The 14,715-nt window shown below is 38.8% G+C and overlaps 2 protein-coding genes across 2 annotated transcripts; one reads left to right on the forward strand and one right to left on the reverse strand.

The window, feature by feature from the left end:
• Nucleotides 1–8,129: 8,129 nt before the first annotated feature.
• Nucleotides 8,130–9,154, forward strand: LOC124301360 (putative nuclease HARBI1). Its single transcript, XM_046756289.1, has 4 exons — nucleotides 8,130–8,363; nucleotides 8,435–8,764; nucleotides 8,857–8,998; nucleotides 9,099–9,154. The coding sequence occupies exons 1-4, from the start codon at nucleotides 8,130–8,132 to the stop codon at nucleotides 9,152–9,154; spliced, it is 762 nt and encodes a 253-aa protein (XP_046612245.1).
• Nucleotides 9,155–10,313: 1,159 nt separating this feature from the next.
• Nucleotides 10,314–11,017, reverse strand: LOC124301361 (uncharacterized). The gene is made up of 3 exons (XM_046756290.1): nucleotides 10,801–11,017; nucleotides 10,568–10,644; nucleotides 10,314–10,484 (listed from the first exon to the last, which is right to left on the reverse strand). The coding sequence occupies exons 1-3, from the start codon at nucleotides 11,015–11,017 to the stop codon at nucleotides 10,314–10,316; spliced, it is 465 nt and encodes a 154-aa protein (XP_046612246.1).
• Nucleotides 11,018–14,715: the final 3,698 nt, after the last annotated feature.

Genomic DNA, 14,715 nt, shown 5'->3' on the forward strand with positions numbered 1-14,715 from the left:
GGATATGGTGACAGATTTTTTATGTTTAATGGGATGATGTGAGTTAAAGTGAATGTATCTCCCAGACCAGGTTGGTTTGTGGTGCCAATCTAAAATTATAGTGTCATTGTGGTTAATCACCATAGTGTCTAGAAAACTGATTTTACCATCTTTTTCCAACTCAAAGATGAATTGTATACGTGGGTGAAAGTTGTTAAACTTAGTCAGAAGGAGTTGTAGGTTTTCGTTCTTGACACACGTTATAATATCGTCTACGTATCGATAGTAAAAAGGGAGGCTGAAAGGAAGAGGAAGTTAACTAACCAATTGTTAGTGTGAAACTCTTGAGGAGTATGTATAGACTTGAGTTTGTTAAATTTTATAATACTAGGGGCTTCGCCCCTGCGCGCTTCGCGCGCCAACCCCATCTCGGCGCTACGCGCCTCGGGCACTCGGCGCTGCGCGCCTCACTATTTCCTTACGCATTGTCTAGTAGACAGGCGAATTCCTTCATGTTGATTTAATGACAGGTCCTGCACCTGTTGCACTGGTTGAAAATTGGTGTTCCTTCTCTATTGATATCTATCTATCTCCTTGACTTGCTAAATTATTTTTGCTACCGCTCCGCCCGTTATTCTCCAAAATCACCTTCTTCATATTATTTTTTTCTCTATATTTGCGTTGATGTTCATTCCGCAAAACACCTCTTTCTCTTGTGGTCAACATCGATCCTGGTCGTCCTCTTTCCTGGTTATACGAATATTTGATGGATATTATTCAATGGCTTATTTGGGTCTTCGCACTTACGATTTTATTTTTCTCTTCCTTTTGTGATACTTCCGACTATCCACCATTTTCATCGCCTTGTCTGCTGCTTGAAACTCCTCCTTTCTCCATTGTCATCGTAAATCCTGGCTGTTCTTTTGACTGTTTGGTGATATATTTAGATTGACTATTATTTGATTGTTACTTTTCATACTTATTACTCACTATCTGAATTTTATTTTGGTTCTGCAAGACATCAAAGAGTCCACTGTCTTCGTCGCCGGTGAAGAGTAGCGAGAATTGTGTTCCATTTTGTGATCCGATCCAGTGTGGATGAATTTGTTCTTCGCGATACACGATTAAACATATCTGAAAAATGTCCGCAGCTGCATATATTGCATTTTTATTCATATGTGATTTGTAATCACCAGGTGACCTAATCACAGCACCGTTTGACTCATTACCTGTAATAAAACCCGCAAATGTTGACCAATTTTCCACTATATTTGAAACGATACTCAGTCTCACCTCTGCGTGTTGATCTTGAGTGCCGTATACACAATACGCCAACGCGCGAAAAAGACAATTCCCATCGGGAATCATTTTGATAATTTTCGTTTGCATGTTCATTTTTTGCGCGTCAGAAACAGATACCTATAAAGATATTTGTCAAAGACTGTCATAAACAGCCGATGACAGCTGTCAAAGGGTTTGCTAGATGCTTTTTGTTTTGTTTTCGGGATCTCACCCCACCGCCAACTTCATGCGTATACTATTGTTATTATAATCTTTTTTTACTATTGTTATTATAATCTTTTTTTACGTTCATTTGTTTGAAACTTTTTTATTAGATAGAGAGATTATTTGTCTTAATGGCATTGAATAAACAATTGGCCTTCTCTATATCCAAGTTGAAATTTTTATAATCTAAGTTAGTGAAATGGTTCGAAAAGAAAAAGTTAATATTATGATTTAGTTTTTGGATTAACAGCCTTTCCTGTCGATAACATGTTTTAATTTCGAGCGATAGACACTTTGTGTTGTAAGAAGCGTAATGCTTTGATGAAGGTTTTTTCCTTTGTTAAATGTTGTAGGTTTTTGATTTCAAATTTTAGAAAGTTTGGAATAATACCAAATTGACGGCATACGCATACGCCTTACGCGCAACTCAGCCTACGGTCACCAAGCAGATGTATCGGCTAAAGAATCTCGAGTACAGTCGCTAACGCCAATCCTCACTGGCTATCCGTCCTCGGCAAGCCTTTACTAATGATCTCTCAAGATTCTCTCGCAAGAAGGTTAACAGCGTTTACCGCTCCACATCCACGCGATGAACTCGCCCACTCCCGCGTGATCTTTTCCCGACATCTCGCCTCGCAATCACTCTATTTCTTCGAAACCCTCAAAACAACAAGAAAAAACGCACGATCACTGTCTGCTTTAGCCCTCGCTAACCGCCACAACTAGAGTGATCTCGAATGGTCGCAACGCCGATCTCGTCACGCTAATCTTTCGTGACGTCATCACCCTAAGAATGCGCAACAACCGATCGGTCATCGATTTTGGGGATTGCGCAACTTGCCGCGCACCTGTCGTCGCTACGCGGCGCAGAACTTAGGGCTAGATCGCGATGTCGTCTCCCGCGCAGCTCTACGGAGTCCTGGGGTCGAGCGGGGTGGTGCTCCCTCGTCGCTAGCTGGTCTCTCGCGGTTGCTTCGGTTGAGCGAAGGCGGGGTGAGCGGGGAGGCTGCGGCGCGCCGGCCGCCAGCGGGAATCGCGTCCGCCTTGGATTCCCGCGCTGCAGGGATCTGCGTTGCCTCCCCCTCCGCAGCCTCGGTGTCCTTCCCGCGAGATCTCCGCGGTTTCGCCTTGCCTCGAAATATCTTCGGCGTCGGAGTTGGTCGCTAGCTGGTAGCCGGTGTACTCGAAAAAAAAATAAAAACAAAAGCCTGCAATATCTTGTTCGTAATTCGCTATTTCGTCCCTGTCGAATCCCGGGAGCGCGACTCCAGTTCTGGCGCTCTCTCTCTGATTATTTCGCGACTCGATTTCCGAACCCTTATCCCGGGATTCCGCCCAGGGTTCAGGGAGTACCTTGTAACGGGCAGGCCTAATCGAAATGCCACGTTACAATATATGTATACCGCTGCACATTGTAGTGCCCGCTCAGTTATAGAGTGACTTTTTGGTGCACTTAAATCGGTATGGAGATGCTTGTCACATGTGAGTTTGTGTTCAGAATAGTCAACAGTTATAAACTCAATTTAGAGCGAATTATTCTCATAGTCATTTTATATTTTTTTCTGCTTCAGCAATATTTATTAATGTACGAGCCTGATATGGCGGGAAGAATGATCAACGCTCGTGCCATGTTGCATAATATGCGTTTGTATTATCGAATACCATTTGAAGAGATCGCCGAGGAAGATGTCGCACAGGCTAATGCTATGCCAGCACCCGGACCTTATATTGCTGAACCTCTTGAAGGAAGAGCACGCCTTGCTGAGAGATGCCGTGTACAACAGCAACTTATCCGAGACAACTTTATGCATTTGTAGTTGGCGTTGTACATGTGACTTCGTGAAGAATCCGGAAAATCATATGAAATAAACTAGCGCCCAAAAGTATTTTGACAAACATAGTAATTGAGTTAATCGCATGCAAGAATAAACTACAAAAATCAATATTATTATTTGTTGAAACAAATTCGATGTTCTATATAGTTGTTGAAAATGATCTCTCGATTACTCGAAAATGAAGTTGAAATAAAGAAAGTAAGAGAAACGATTGATCAAAGTGATAACGAATTTTATATTATCAAAATACTTTTGAGCATTACTGTATGTATGTGGTGAGACTTGATAGATGTATATATCTTACACAATATCTCTAGCGTTGAGATGTCCTATATATGACGAAAATTGTATATAATTTGAATTTTTTTGAATGAGAAGAAGCGTGTGAGTTTAAATTTGTATTGCTTCCTTAGAGTCTGCTGTCTGTTCATCGATTTTTCGCTATGAAAAGTGACTTCTGTGATTTACTCTGCGGCTGACTATGTTTTAAGGTTCCCATGGCAATCCTACGGAATTTAGGAAAAAACGAACAAAAAAATGTGCATAACCTGCCAAAAAAGATGGGCGTTCAAAAAAATAGTTCAAAAAACTAAAAACTTCATTTAACCTGAACTCATTCGGCGTTTTTATTTTCCATCTCAATTTCTGAGCATGTCACTGGCACAGAATTCTCAAAAACAAAACCACGTCCGTGTGTAAGAAAAGAAATCATACATAAAGTTTCATATTATAAAAAAAAAAATTTTTAATAAGAATATGATGGAGATTAATGGAATCCTGTCATCGCTACCGCTATTGAATTTAGAGCCTGGCATATCTGCCTCTTCACTTCTAATTTATCTTTCTCCAGCTCCAGTCGTTTGGCTTCGTTATTTGCAGACATTAGCATCGCCTGTGACATTCTCTAAAACATATAAGTACAAATATTTGCACAATTCCACTGGCATAATAATTTGCAGATTGATTTATTCATATACAGTTTAAACAGAAATACCTCAAGTATTTCGTTCTGCTTTTCTTGCATTTCTACAACCGTCTTAAAGACATCATCTCTTCTTTTGTTTTTCTTCTTGCACAAGGCTCTGACAGGGTGTGTGGCTGTTTTTATGTTTGGGGTTGTCTGCTGCAATGATGGGTGTGACAGTGTGTGCGATGATGATGCCATGCCTATGCCATCATCACCGCGGACGACTTCTACAAATGTTTTGGGTTCTGAAAGGTGCTTTAATTTATCAGATTCTTGTATGGTGTGTTCCTCCTCTTGTCCTATCGCCGTGCCTGATTCTACGAATAAAACACGTTGCTGCAACATCATATCATACATCATTATTGTTAGTAATACACGTGGCTGCTCGGGATATACGCTTACCAATTATAGTGTTTGTCGAAACTATGTTGTACTCTTCGAATACCGATATATGAGTAGGTATCTCATTTAACACCGACTCGTCTGCTTCCCGCAGTTGTGTAATTGTAGACTGAAATATGTACATGAATAAACATGATTGTCTTTTCAATCATTTAAATGGAAGGGATTAATTTGTATACCATTTATGGGGGCTGAGCTAGAGCAGTTGATCCGATATAAATGAGTTCTTTTGTTCAGCGTTAAATCAAACTTTAATACCATCAGTTATTATCGTTCATTCACGCACATTTTTCAAATTATTTGCCACAATTTTGATCTCGTCTTGTACTCGGTATGTAATCTATCTAAAAGAATATCTTCTGTAAGCAGTCTTTGTATTTAATGTTCTCATTACATACCACCTCTTCAGGCATGGAATCAGGGAGCCTGCACCCTTCTGTTGCAGCAGGTCCTATCAATCCGAGGATCATCAAATCTCCTTCCGATAGCGTATTATTATCCATAGGAAAAGTGCCAGTTTTGATGCGGGCATTTTTAAGGCTTACAGCTTTGGCTCTGACTCGAGTTTTTATATCCTTCCAAGACTGAAAAATGCCATAAGAGCTGTTCTTCAAAAACAGAGTTTCCACCGTCACAAAACTTTCAGTCTCTTTTCAAAACTTTTATTTCAGTTCTGGTAGAAACTTGGTGAATGAGAATAAAAAGATTTACCTATTATGGTTTCATCTATAAGTAAATTATACTAACTGCAAATAAACAGTGTTGATAAAATCAACGTTTTTATAAGGAAGTTTTCCAAGTTGACTCACCTTCTGCCACTGAATTTGTGTTTTCTCAAACCCTAAGGAGTTCAATTCCCTTGTTAGTGCCTTCCACAATTCGTCTCCTTTTTCTTTTCCTCAAGCACCTATAAGCCGTCCTGCTGCAAACTCTCTATGGTTATACATTGTGACGTGAATTTTTCCCGGTCTTCGGTCACTCGGAGAAAATGACCGAGAACTTACCGCGCGCACACATAATCGGCGTCCACGATGTACCCTGGACCTAAAACAATATCGCGAAATTTGTTGGGCGACTGGCGTGATTAACACGCCTCAAAATCGGTATTGCGAAATACCGCGACCATATACTCGATAGCTCAGTACCGCGGAAAGGGGTAGAGAGAGATACAACACACGTACGCCAACACGTGGTTTGGCCAATTCACTATAAAATTCCAATAATATATTTCTAGCCAGCGATAATACAAAAAAAAATAAAAATAATAATAATACTGCGAAAGTCGTTCTTCGCGATTCCAAATACAAATGCTTAGATTTAACCAAAAAAAAAAGGAAGAACAAACAAAATATTGAAAAAAAAATGAATAGATCTAGAAGACCGCTACGGCCTACGTGCGCTAGTCGCTGTCTTAATAATACCCTAACTCACAAAAACCAAAAACAAAATTTTGCCTCGATGCGCTGTCCGTGATCGTCCTCTACTAACTACGACGCTAATCGTCACTCAATCATGAACCGCTAGACAAAAACGTAATCTAGATCATGATCGTCGCGCTAACCGCTATCGTTATTAAATCTAGGTGATGTCTTACTTCTACGTGCGCTAGTCGCCACCTTACTTATACACAATAATTCATGAACTAAACCAAAAGGACGTGACTCGACGCGCTAACGGCGACCAAATTAATAAACTTAGGAAGCTTTTCTTTTCGTGCTTGTGTGTAGCGTATTATGACGCATCCGAGCTCCAGTCGTAGTCCCTATTTCCAAAAAGTTCGCAACCCGTCCCGCTAAACCGAGCATCCACGCACAGTGATACGCGACCCACACGAGAGGTGACACTTTTTACATACGCAGACTCGACGAGACCCCATGCAGCGGAATTTGGCCACACTCAATTTCGAACCGAAATTGTCCCCCACTCGAAAACTCAGGCTACGGTCATCATCAAGGAGATCGGCAAACAAATTTCGAGCGCTACTCTAACTCAATAATCAAGTGGGCCGACCGTTTACCAGTGCGCCAATCTAACTTGTGCTCGAAATATGTTCGCAAAGAATTACAAGCGCTTACCGCTTCGCATCTACACGAGGAATTCTCCGACACCGGTCTCCGCCATGTCACACACAATTTTCTAACTTTTGCTTGATTCAATCGTGACCACCGCGAAACGTCGCCAGGACTCAAGTGACGAGCTCTGCAAATCGGAGCCGCAATTCGAACATGCCTCGAACATAGGCGCTATCCGTAGTCAAAATTCTCCCGATCTAATTGGGGTTCTCGTTACGAAATTCTTACAGCCTAGCTTATCGCTATCGTTAAATTCCGCTGTCGCGGGGTGTTGATTGGGTGGCCAGTCTCTGGTACCCCGTAGCTCGACAGTGGCGTGGTGACGACTTCGCGAGGGTACCTGTCGTCAGTTGGGCGACGGAGGGGGGGCTACGGCTCGCCGGCCAACAACGGGAATCTCGTCCGCCTTGGGTTCCCTCGCGGCATAGCTCTCCGTTGACGCTCTCTCCGTAGCCTCGTGTGAGGCCCTCCTTTCGTCGCGATCCGCCGCGATTGCCGTCCGGTAACGTCGTTCGAATTTGCTGCCGATCCCCTGTCTGAGGCCGCATTTACTCGCCACCCAAAAAAAAAATAAACAAAAATCCTGAAAAGTCGTATTCGCTACCGACAATGGTCCCCTCTCAGAGTCTCGGATGCGTGACCGTTGTCCTGGCGCTCTTTTTCGAAATGAGCCGCGGTCTGATCTGCGGGCTCCCTAATTTTGGATTCCGTCTAGGGTTCGGGGAACCGTGTGGAACGCGCAGTAAAAATGCCACGTTACAACATATATTCGATCAAATATTTCCTTGGCTTACTGTTGTGCTTATGGGAACGTTTTACTACTTCAGTAGCCGGATTCTGTAACTCGATATCGATAATTATCGCTATCGTTAACCAATGCTATCGACGTTTTTCGTTTGAAGTGATTCTCTACAGCCGTGATGTCGATATTTGTCGGACGGCCGCGTCGCTGACTATCGACGAATGTTGCTTAGCTTAACAAGGGCTGAAGAACGCTCGTTTAGGCTTTAACGTTGTGTTTTGTAGTACTACATACATAAGCTACGCGCTCTAGGTGCCTTATTTAAAGAAAAAGAGTAAGAAGCCATTATACGGAGTTACACGAACTTTCTGTGTCATTGTGAATTAATTTATTCGGTTATTAATACTGAAGTATATTGGCTATAGTTGAGGTAAGTGCCAGGTTTTATGTATTATACATATATGTTTTTATCATACAAGTCAAATGATTGATTCAATGAAATCTGATAACTGATAGGTTATGTTTGTTTATAAAGCATTCCGATGTTTACGCGTCATCCGTGTAAACCTATTATGAGGTGTAATACAAGTTGTTTCAAATTTTTAATTCATTCAAATTTTTACAGGATGGCAGAGGGTTATCTTGCGATAGATATATTAAATTTAGATTATAGAGTTAGGCGTTTAGAACGAACATTAGAACGCAAGTTGATGCGAAGAGAGAAAGACCCATTTGATTTAACAAATGAAGAGTTTATTGAATTATACCGCATAAACCCACAACTTGCAGCAGACCTGATTGACACTCTACAGCCTAGTTTACAACGTGTGAGGGACAGTGGACTCTCAATCCAAATACAGGTATTATGTTTGCATGCCAATCACCAATTTGCATTTTATTGTGAACTATATTTAGTATTTTCATATGTCAGGTATTAACAGCTGTGAGATTTTATGCCACCGGTTGTTATCAACGTCCAGTAGGAGACCAGTGGGGTATCTCATTAAGTCAGTCACCAGTGAGTCGGTGCATTCATGATGTCACAAATGCTATCAATGAACGATTACTAAGGCCATGGGTACAATTTCCCATGACTCCGGAAGATCGGCAACGAGCAGCATCACAATTTGCCACCGCACGTCAACCATTTCAAGGAGCTATTGGAGCAATTGATTGCACTCATGTCGCATTGCTTGGGCCTAGAGAACAGGAGGAGGCATATGTTAATCACCATGGATATCACTCACTCAATGTGCAAGCGGTACGATTTTTAACCGTTATCACGTAGATACGTAGCAAATACGAGTGTAATAGAACACATAACTGTGGATAATGAAAACGTTTTTCATGCAGATATGTGATCCTAACTTGAAGATATTAAACATCAATGCACGTTATCCTGGGGCAAGAAACGATTCATACATATGGAGTACATCCCCTGTACGACGCATAATGGAGCGTGAATACAATCGAGGTGAAAGAACGTTTCTTATTGGTAAGTTGTAACTTGTTACTTGTAACATTTATGAATAGTAGTTTTCAACATAGTGATTCATTGATAAATAAATTACTCGTAATGTTGAATATTTTATCAGGTGACCAGGGTTACCCCTTGGAACCATGGCTGATGACTCCATTATCTAACGAATGAGAAGGAACTCCACATTTCAATTATAATCAATCATTGTGTAGTGCAAGAAACTGAAGTTGAACGATTGTTTGGAGTGCTTAAAAGTACGTGGAGGTGTCTTTCTAAACACAGAGTTTTGCAATATGAGCTTGGAATGGCTGGAAAAATTGTTAATGCCCGTGCAGTATTACACAATATGCGTATTGATTTTGGGCTACCACCAGATATGTATGAGGATCCAGATGAATATGTGACAAATATACCTAACATGGCGAACATGGATGATGATGACGGCAATAATCTTCCGCCTCTTGCACTTGCTCGCCGTATTCAAGATCGGTTAATATATACACAATTTAGATTATGAAAGGTATAATGTTGTTACGGTGGATGTAGACCATAAGAGGCATAATCTTGGTACGGAGGAACAAGTTACTCTTCATCGATTGATTTAAGTTTGAGATTTTGCTGAGCGGAGCGCAGACTACTATGAATGTCAATACACTGGGACTTTTGGGTCCGGCCGTTTTTTATATACTCAAGATATGCTTACGTACCGCAGTGGAGGTGGCACAAGTCAGGGGTGGTTTTATGTTTTTGTTTTTGGTAAACTCCGTACCACTGACTTGGCTGACGCGGCGCGTAGGCTATACTCAAGTATACGGGTGTATGGGCCTGCTAGCCGTTTAGGGATAGCAGTACCCTGGGCAAAGGGATGGGTAGTTCTTGCTTGGTTCGCGTCCGTGAAACCAAGGGATATCACAATGTAATACGACATAATATTAAATTTGGTTTACCGAATTTTAAATAAATTGTAAAATCTGAATAATAATATATGTATTTATTATTATTATAAAACTATAATGTGTATTTAAATTTGTTATATATTACTTATTGGTTTAACATTTTAATATTATATTTGTATATTGTAAGACGAGTACATATATCTGTATTTTCACTATATTACTTATCGGTTCAACATTTTAATATTATATTTGTATATCATAAAACGAGTACATAATATCTATATTTTAACTATAATACGTTTTGGCATCTTGAATTTAAATAATACTTATTGATATAAACTTTGGTCCATGTTCAATAGTTTGTTGTTTACGATGAAGTCCTATACAACACTACACTCAACTATACTGTACTATTATTGGTAAGTTGGTAAAATCTATGATAGTACTTCTACGAGCTGAGACATGACTTCGATTTTCGCTTTTTCATTGGTAGCGTTTTGCACAGCTGCATCAGCTTGCCGTTCCATCGCTTCTGCCAATCGACCCATAGCATCGGCATGACGCTTTGTCCCTTCTGCCTGTAATTTTGCAGCTTCAGCTAGCATCTGCGAAAATAGTTCATGTAAATGAAAATTATCCTATATCATACAGTAAATCGATAGCAGTTTTACTGAAATTACAATCTAACCATCATTGATTGGACATGTGACTCAGCAATTGCTGCAAACTGGTCCCGTGTAGAAGATAATTGTTCAGATTGTCTTCCTTGAAACAGAATAGCATAATTGTTGGTACATAGTCTATATTCGATATCGTATCAGTGTTCTTTAAAATTCATAAATGATGATATTGTACGGATGTAACATTTATGACAGAATCACGTACAACATTCTAAGTTCAATGAAAATTGAGAATACATACGTTTTCTTGTTCCTGTAGTTGGGGCACTGTCGGTTGTGTAAGGTTTTTTTTTTTTTTGTGAATCTTTGAAGTATCGGCGGCTATTGGCATTGACTGTTGCCGATTTGTTTTCTACATCCAATGTTTCTATTAGTGCGTGTTTTTCTATATTTTCGTTTATATTTTTGACTTGCACTTTACTTTCTGCAATGCCTTCTTCAGTGTTGCCCAATTTCATATATTCCCAGTCAATGAGGTCAACATTGGGGTTTTCTATCGGTATTAAAAATAATAATGTTCGAAATGGAACAACGATTCAGAATACTAAAAACATCAGTGCATGTTGATGTACTCGCTATGTGGTCAAAGATGCTAACTACACGTGGAGGTTTTAATAATGGTGAGGAGTCGCCTGCAGCAAGCTGTTCTTGTAACTCCTGTTTCAAGTCAATGAAACAAAAACTCAATGGTACAATGAGAGTATCAATAGTGTATTACAAATCATGTATTCAACTACTTCAATGTCAACTTAAATGTAATTTCCATAAACTATGTAATAAATACCTCTTCTTCAGGAACGCTATCAGGACAGTCAGAGCTACCTTCAACGTAGTTTTTGCAAATGATTCCAATGACTCTTAGCTCTAATGGTGTCAATGGAACTTCGTCAATTTCTTTATTGCCTGTTGCATCACGCTGATTTCTAATTTTACGTGCTTTCTGTGATGTTCGACTTTTCATATCTCTCCAAGTCTGTGTACATGAAATTTGATCGTTCAAGTTATTTATATTGCAATTGGTAGAATATAATTAAAAATATTATGTCTTGGATTATACGTACTACTTGCCATTGAGCTGTGGTTTTGGTTGCACCTTTGGTCATATTTAAAGTATTTGCCAATTGATTCCATTTTTTACGGAGTTCTTTCTTTTCATTCATAATTAGAAATTTCCCTTCCGCAATCCCTTTGTGTGTTTCGAAAAACTGCACCATTGCCGCTAATTGCGCATTCGTCGCCCGTCCGCTTCTAATTCTTTTTCTACAAAGCGTTTATATGTATATACGTTTATAAATTATGTCATACTGATATTCAATATCATCAGATTATAAAATGATGTGTAATTGTTATATTATACTTACGATGCCATAGTTTGAAACAAGATATAGGTAACAAGGTGGGTTCGAAGAATTAAGTACGGTAGTTTAAATAAAGGAATAAGGAGTTTCAATATTGTTGATACAATGGGCAAGCTAACCGCGCTTATATAAATTTACACAGATGCGACTGACACTTTACATTATATTACCCAAAATCACCAAAGTCCCTATAAAATTCATAGTAATAATATGCGACGTTGTCACATTTCAATAAAAGTTGTCGACTTTTGTCGTTTCACAAACAGCACATCTTGCAACGATTTTGTCCGATGACGCGTAGTTACAGAATCACTGTCTGTCTCAACCATCGATAGTGCAAGCGACGAACGTCGCCACTTAACGTTATCGATAGTACTCGGTAAAGAGTTGCAGAATCCGGCTACAGTAGGACTGTAACAAATCCATGTTCATATTAATGTGACATCATAAAACCTGCCATTATCATCTTATAAATATGCCTAGTCTTATAACGTCTTATAACAGATTTTTTAAATAGCAATTTTGTGAATAAATGTAGCTAACAGAACTAACACACAGAACAATGAAACAAAACTTTTCTAGAGATCATAATGAGGCTTATTCAAGAAAAAATTTGAACATTAAACTACTTACATGAAGTTTTTGTTGATACTGGTGTTTTCTGGTATGCAGCGTCTATACAACTTCGAGTATAAACGGATTTTGAATTTTTTGAAGACTGTGTGTCAGAGCTACACAGAGGTATTTTTGCTGCACGTGGTGTGAAATGATGCACAGAAGTTGATGGGTGGCTTTCAGTATCAATTTCTTTAGGTGTACGTGGAGAATGACCTTCAGATCTACATCTATGAGCTATATTTGAGTCTGTGATCGTGTAATAAACTTGTGTAAAAAACATAGATATGAATAATCGAAAGAAATAAAATTGGTTTAGTTTGGCTAACTAACCTTGAATGTCAGACAGTGAATCATTTCCTTCACATCCGAGGTTGGTTATATCTGTTGAAAAAAAAGTCTTAAATGAACGGATTCCAGAAAAGAAGAGGAAATGATGAAATAAAAATTTTGATTCTGATACCTTTTCGGCTAAACTTGCTTGGTTGTACAGATTTATCTGTCAACAATGTTTTATCAAGCTGCGTATTTAAGATTTTTTTCATTTTTGACTTTGAATAATCTGCAAGAAAAAAAGGAGGGTAGTGTGTAAAAAATTAGTTGTCATACGTACAACTGCGGAAAATAATTACTCACCGGAGCTAGTTGCTTCATCCGATGATGACACATTTGTATTACATTCGACACGTCTTCGTGGTGAAGTTTTATTGCTAGTTACATGAGATGTCGGACGATTTGAAATATCTCTGAGAGTCTGTTCGTGCGTGGAATTAGATATTTTCCTTTTTTTACAGTTCACGTTTTGCTTTTCTTCCATAGCAGGAGCCTCCGAGGTAGAATTATAATTTGCTAATGATGACACGTAAGATACAAGGTTACAAATGATTTCTAAAAACATATCGGATATCAGTAAAAATCTTGCAGGGAAAAGCCATTATTTTGTTCGGACTTGGTGAAATAAATATTGATAGCAACAAAATTTTTCAAACAGTCACGTATTCAAGAAAACTAATTTGAAAATTTGTGAAAGGAAATGTCCATATACTTAAAAAAATGTTTCTTTTTTTTCTCTACTTTCAGAACGTAATACCCTCCGTTCAACGTGGTTTTTCTAAGAGACAACTCACATCGAGAATATCCTGATGCAGATTCAGAATCGCTAGCAGAACTTATGGCCGGTACTTGCATTAAATTTTCAACAAGAGTTGCATCTGCAGTTATTTTTTTGAGAGCAAACGTTTTAGTTAATTTTTTACATTTTTCTTCTTGATTTAAATCAGAGTCACTTGTGTAAGCATATTCTTGAGTTTGCACAGCGTTTAGACGTAACATAGCTTCGTCATATGTTTCTGGTAAATAGAAATAGCAATTAATAGCTTATCAAAATATTTATCATAGTTCAATTTAGTCTGCCAAAGAAATAAATAAAACAAATCTAACAAACACAAAAAAGAAGTCAAACTTGAAAATGAAAGATTGCACGAATTTAGTTTTGAATGAATTTCACATCAGAACTCACTTGCTTGGCCACGCATCAGTACTTCGTAAAGCGGCCAGTCAGGATCCGGATCCTTTAGATCTCTTATCAATGAGTTTAAAAGCTTACTTTTAGCTTTAGTGTATGGTGGAGGCATAAACTTTGCAACACACTCTTTCTTCTCAGAATTGTGATCGAGCCAACTCAGCGGCACACAGTCAATATCGACGCCTTTTCCTTTGGGTAAAAACTGTACGAATTGAAATGGATACATGTCCATAGTTTTACCTATAAATAATAAAATATACTTATTTCACAGAGAAACGAATGGTTAAAGTAGTAAGTAGAAATGATGAGATATTTTTTTTTCCAATCTCTTCATTTATTATTACGATATTATTCTCAATTACCTAGTAAGTGAACGTTTAATTATTTGCTTCAGTTGAAAGGTGAATCTTGAGAAGGTTGAAGTTAGTAACGTTATCGTAATGACGAAACATTGGGGAAAAAATCACTATTTTCTTAATTTTACAATGATTTTTCAGGAATTAAGCTTTCGAAATATGTGAGTGTTTTGTTTCATTACGGTTTACTGAATTTCAAACAGTTCCAACATGGCGAAATAATGGTGCTTCCTCAGCATAAATTGTTACGATAACATTATCAACTTCAATATGATAAATTACGACTACTACGAGATTGACGC

Source organism: Neodiprion virginianus, chromosome 3, assembly GCF_021901495.1.
Source record: "Neodiprion virginianus isolate iyNeoVirg1 chromosome 3, iyNeoVirg1.1, whole genome shotgun sequence".
Lineage (NCBI taxonomy): Eukaryota > Metazoa > Arthropoda > Insecta > Hymenoptera > Diprionidae > Neodiprion > Neodiprion virginianus.